Raw genomic sequence first — 4653 nt, 5'->3', positions numbered from 1 at the left:
CAGTCTCTCACAGTCTGTCACTGAGATACGAATGTGTAAGCCAACACATCCATTTACACATCAGCCAAGATTTTCAACAGCAAAAAGTACTTGCTAATTACACCATTATGTGGACGGTTGACATAAGCTTTTTGTCAATGTTGGAGTGGGAGAGATTTTCTTTTTTTAACCAAATCATAGTGGGGAAGTGTTTATTGGCGCTTTTTGTTTTCAAGCGTTTAGAAGTTAACAACGTAGGAGCTATACAAACGTCACATGGATGTAAGAGCCATTTTGAACCCCTCAAACTGCTTCGTAATTTCATGTTTGTGAATTTTAAGAGTGCAAGGAAAAGAGAAGGACTAAAAAATAATTTTTACTGTTTTTTTCTTTGTTTTTGGATTTTAACAGTTTTCTGCCTATAGCTGCTTTGGATTGATCTGTCCAGCTTGTAAATATGTTAGAGGGTTAGGCAGGAAACCAAATCCTGAAAGGTCTGCTAGCAATCTGCAACAGGACAAGCAGTCACCCCCTGTGGACGCAGCATAAAACTTAACAAAGTCGGGTGAGTTCAAGAAAAAGTCACCCGCTGAAGTTGTGTTTTGCAGAGAAAATTAGCTCTCGAGTCTAAATTACCCCCTTTTTTCCACAAGGCTTTTTCCTACTTTACAGTTTTTTTCTGATGGTTTGAGCACATTTTTCGTAACTATTGGCTATTTTTGCAAAACTCTACACACAAATAAGAAAACTCTTCACCCAATCAGCAAAACATTGTAGTTTTCTTGTAAAAGTGAATAACCCTTGCTTATCTCTCCACACCTTTGTAAAAATGGTATTTTTGTATCCAACAGTTAACACAAGCCATCATATTACAGTTTTTTCTGATTGCTTAAGCACATTTATTGTAACTATTGGCTAATTTTGCAAAACTCTTCACACAAATAAGAAAACCTGTCACCCAATAATCAAAACATTGTAGTTCTCTTGCAAAAGCAAACACAGCTAGATTAACTCTTCACACCTTCGTAAAAATGGTGTTTCCGTATCAAACAGTACACACAAGCCATCATCTACTAAGCACACAATGCACCAACTACACACTGATGGTATGAATAAAAAAACACATCTGGCTTTTGCTTTCTCTGTGCACAAGGTAGGCTATGTCAGTTTGAGCTCATACTTTTGTCATAGGTCCATAAGCATAGAGGGATCCAAACTTCATGTACTGGTGTTTATTTACACACATCAAAACAAACACAAGTGTTCATTTCCAAGTATAGGATTATTTGCAATCGCCATAATGACTATATGGGTTACTTGGTCTGCAGTGAACATGCTTCCTCTGCCCCAGCATCTGGTCGTCTAGCTAGCAATTCTGTAAAGTAACAATTTCAGTATTTTTACATCTATGGTATTGTTGTGTTTCTCATTGGCATATGGCAGTGCTACAAATCTTAGTGCAAAGTGACTGTACTAACCGATTCTCAAAATGTCCTTATGATGCTTGCTACAGTGTAGCGGCTCGAGTTAGGCTGGACCCGTTGGCCAGCTTTCCTCAGGGTCATTCCACGGTTGATTACATGGTCCACTATTGTAGCTCTGATGTCATCAGCAATTTTATTTCTTACTCTTCTTACCCTTCCTCTCCCCCCTCCTCGTCCTCCTCTTGCTCCTCCTTGTCCTTGTCGTCCTCTTCCTCCTACTTCTTCACCTCCACGTCCTCTTCCTCGGCCTCCTCTACTTCTCACTCTTTCCTGCTCCCTCCATTGTACTCCACACACAGAGCTTACCTGTATTATAGTGCTTAGGCTGATTGCAAAGTGAACTAATTATCTAAAAAAGTTTTCACATGTGACAGTGTGCCAGACAGTTGGAAAAATAGTGTAAATAATGGCCGTAAATGTGTATAGTTTTGCTAGGAGTGCGTTGATCATTTGGAAATTGAGTGTAAAGCAATAAGTTGTGTTTACAGTTCTGCAAAAAGAGTGCTGTGCAGTGGATTGTAGCTACAGGTTTGCAAAGTGTGTATTACAAAATGGCAAACTGAGTGCAAAGCAGTGTTTGTGCTTTTAGTTTTTCAAACTCAGTGAGTGGTTTTGCTATAAGTATTAATAGTTTTAGAAATTGTGCTATAAGAATCACAGTTAGGGTTTAAGCATTCAGAAAAAACTGTAACATGTTAGTCTGTGGGGATTGACTCCCTTTTTCAGCCAGCCTCAACTGGTTTCTTTTTCAGGCCCAGAAGTTGATGCTTTATTACAGTTTTTTCTGATTGCTTAAGCACATTTTTTGTAACTATTGGCTAATTTTGCAAAACTCTACACACAAATAAAAAAAACCTGTCACCCAATAATCAAAACATTTTAGTTCTCTTGCAAAAGTGAACACAGCTAGATTAACTCTTCACACCTTTATAAAAATGGTGTTTTCGTATCAAACAGTACACACAAGCCATCATCTACTAAGCACACAATGCGCCAACTGCACACTGATGGTATGAATACAAAACACATCTGGCTTTTGCTTTCTCTGTGTACAGATGTCAATTTGAGGTCACACCTTTGTCATAGTGTCATGTAAACATACAAGGAACCAAACGTCAAGTATTGGTGTTTATTCACACTCATCAAAACCAAGACAAAGTCAGAACACAAAATAGGAATTCCACAAATAAAAGGAAAAAAAAAAGACAATCAGCCTACATCATGTCGTCTTTCTGGGTCCGGCCACAAAATTTCGTCCACATCGCATGCGATATCCTCCAGTCCAAGGCACCGGGGAAAATATCTCCTTGAATGCCGTATCCAGGCCTGACATGATGCCTGGTCAATATCTCCACATGCCTCCTCCATTGCCTGTAAAAGGGCTACCTGTTGATGAGGATGACGGTCATATACTTTCCAGCGCCAGGCAGAGAAGAACTCCTCGATGGGATTCAAGAATGGAGAGTATGGAGGGAGGTTGAGTGCCATGAAGGATGGATGGTCTGTAAACCAGTTGCGGACCAAAGCAACCCTATGGAAACTAACATTGTCCCATATGATGACATATCGGGCCTGCTCTGGTCTCTGAACAGTGAGCATGTCATGCAAGGTGTCCAGGAATGCAATAATGTGTGCAGTGTTGTATGGGCCTATGGTTGCATGATGGTGAACAACACCATTTTGGCTTATAGCTGCACACATGGTTATGTTACCACCACGTTGTCCTGGGACATTGATGATGGCACGGTGTCCAATAATGTTCCTGCCACGTCTCCTGGTTTTACTGAGGTTAAAACCGGCCTCATCTACAAAAAGTAGCTCATGTCCCATCGCATCTGCTTCTAGTTCCATCACTCTCTGGACAAGACAAAACAAATGCAACACATCAGGCCCATGCACAACACTACAGTATGCACTTCCAAATTCAGAACCAATGACACTAGCTTACCTGCACATAGTCATATCGCAGTTTCTTTACACGTTCTGCGTTTCTCTCGAAGGGAACTCTGTAAATTTGCTTCATTCTTATTCTGTGGCGCGCAAGTACACGACTTAGTGTAGAAATGCTTACACTGTGTATATTTTGAAAGATGGTGTCATCATCCATTATGCGCTGCTGTATTTCACGCAGTCTTATTGCATTATTGGCAATCACCATGTTCACTATATGGGTCTCTTGCTCTGGAGTGAACATTCTGCCTCTGCCCCCAACATCTGGACGTCTAGCAATTCTGTAAAGTAACAATTTCTGTATTTTTGCATGTATGGTACTGTTGTGTTTCCCATTAGAGTATGGCAGTGCTACAAAGTACTTACCGATTCTCATTTCGAAATGTCCTAATGATGCTTGCCACAGTGTAGCGGCTCAGTTTAGGCTGAACACATTGGCCAGCTTCCCTCAGGGTCATCCCACGGTTGATGACATGGTCCACTATTGTAGCTCTGGTGTCATCAGTTATTCTGTTTCTTACTCTTCTTACCCTTCCTCTTTCCCCTCCCCGTCCTCTTCTTGCTCCTCCACGTCCTCTTCCTCCAACTTCTTCACCTCCACGTCCTCTTCCTCCAACTTCTTCACCTCCACGTCCTTTTCCTCCAACTTCTTCACCTCCACGTCCTCTCCCTCGGCCTCCTCTGATTCTCACTCTTCTCACTCTTACTGCTCCTTCCATTGTACTCCACATAGACAGCTTACCTGTATTATAGTGCTTAGGCTGATTGCAAAGTGAACTAATTATCTAAAACAGTTTTCACATGTGAAAGTGTGCCAGACAGTTGGCAAATTAGTGTTAATGATAGACATACATGTGTATACTTTTGCTAGGAGTGTGTTGGAAATTTGGTAATTGGGTGTTGTGCAGTGAATTGTGCCTACAGTTTTGCAAAGTGTGTGTTACAAAATTGCAAACTGAGTGCAAAGCAGTTTTTGTGCTTTTAGTTTTGCAAACTCAGTGAGTGGTTTTGCTATAAGTCTGAATAGTTTTAGAAATTGTGCTACAGGAATCACAGTTAGGGTTTAAGCATTCAGAAAAAACTGTAAAACACTTCAACATACAGCCTAAAAAAGCAGCATTTTTCATTCAGCTGCCATAAGCAGTAGCAGAGAGAGCTCTCTCACCACAACCGAGCAGTATTTCACTGCTTTTTATTTTCATTTCAATCCAGTGTTCTGACCAGACTGCAAGCAAACAGC

The 4653-nt window shown here is 40.8% G+C and overlaps 1 protein-coding gene across 1 annotated transcript; it reads right to left on the bottom strand.

The window, feature by feature from the left end:
- Nucleotides 1-2672: 2672 nt before the first annotated feature.
- Nucleotides 2673-3849, bottom strand: LOC146683662 (uncharacterized). The gene is made up of 2 exons (XM_085446497.1): nt 3412-3849; nt 2673-3320 (listed from the first exon to the last, which is right to left on the bottom strand). Exons 1-2 carry the CDS (start codon nt 3787-3789, stop codon nt 2673-2675), a joined length of 1026 nt encoding a protein of 341 aa, XP_085302623.1. The 5' UTR covers nt 3790-3849.
- Nucleotides 3850-4653: the final 804 nt, after the last annotated feature.

Source organism: Copadichromis virginalis, linkage group LG22 (genome assembly GCF_057382275.1).
Source record: "Copadichromis virginalis isolate Kocher_CV1m ecotype Utaka linkage group LG22, C_Virginalis_male_GT1.1, whole genome shotgun sequence".
NCBI lineage: Eukaryota > Metazoa > Chordata > Actinopteri > Cichliformes > Cichlidae > Copadichromis > Copadichromis virginalis.
Note: the sequence above shows the minus strand (reverse complement) of the source record. Positions and strands in the feature narration are given on the sequence as shown.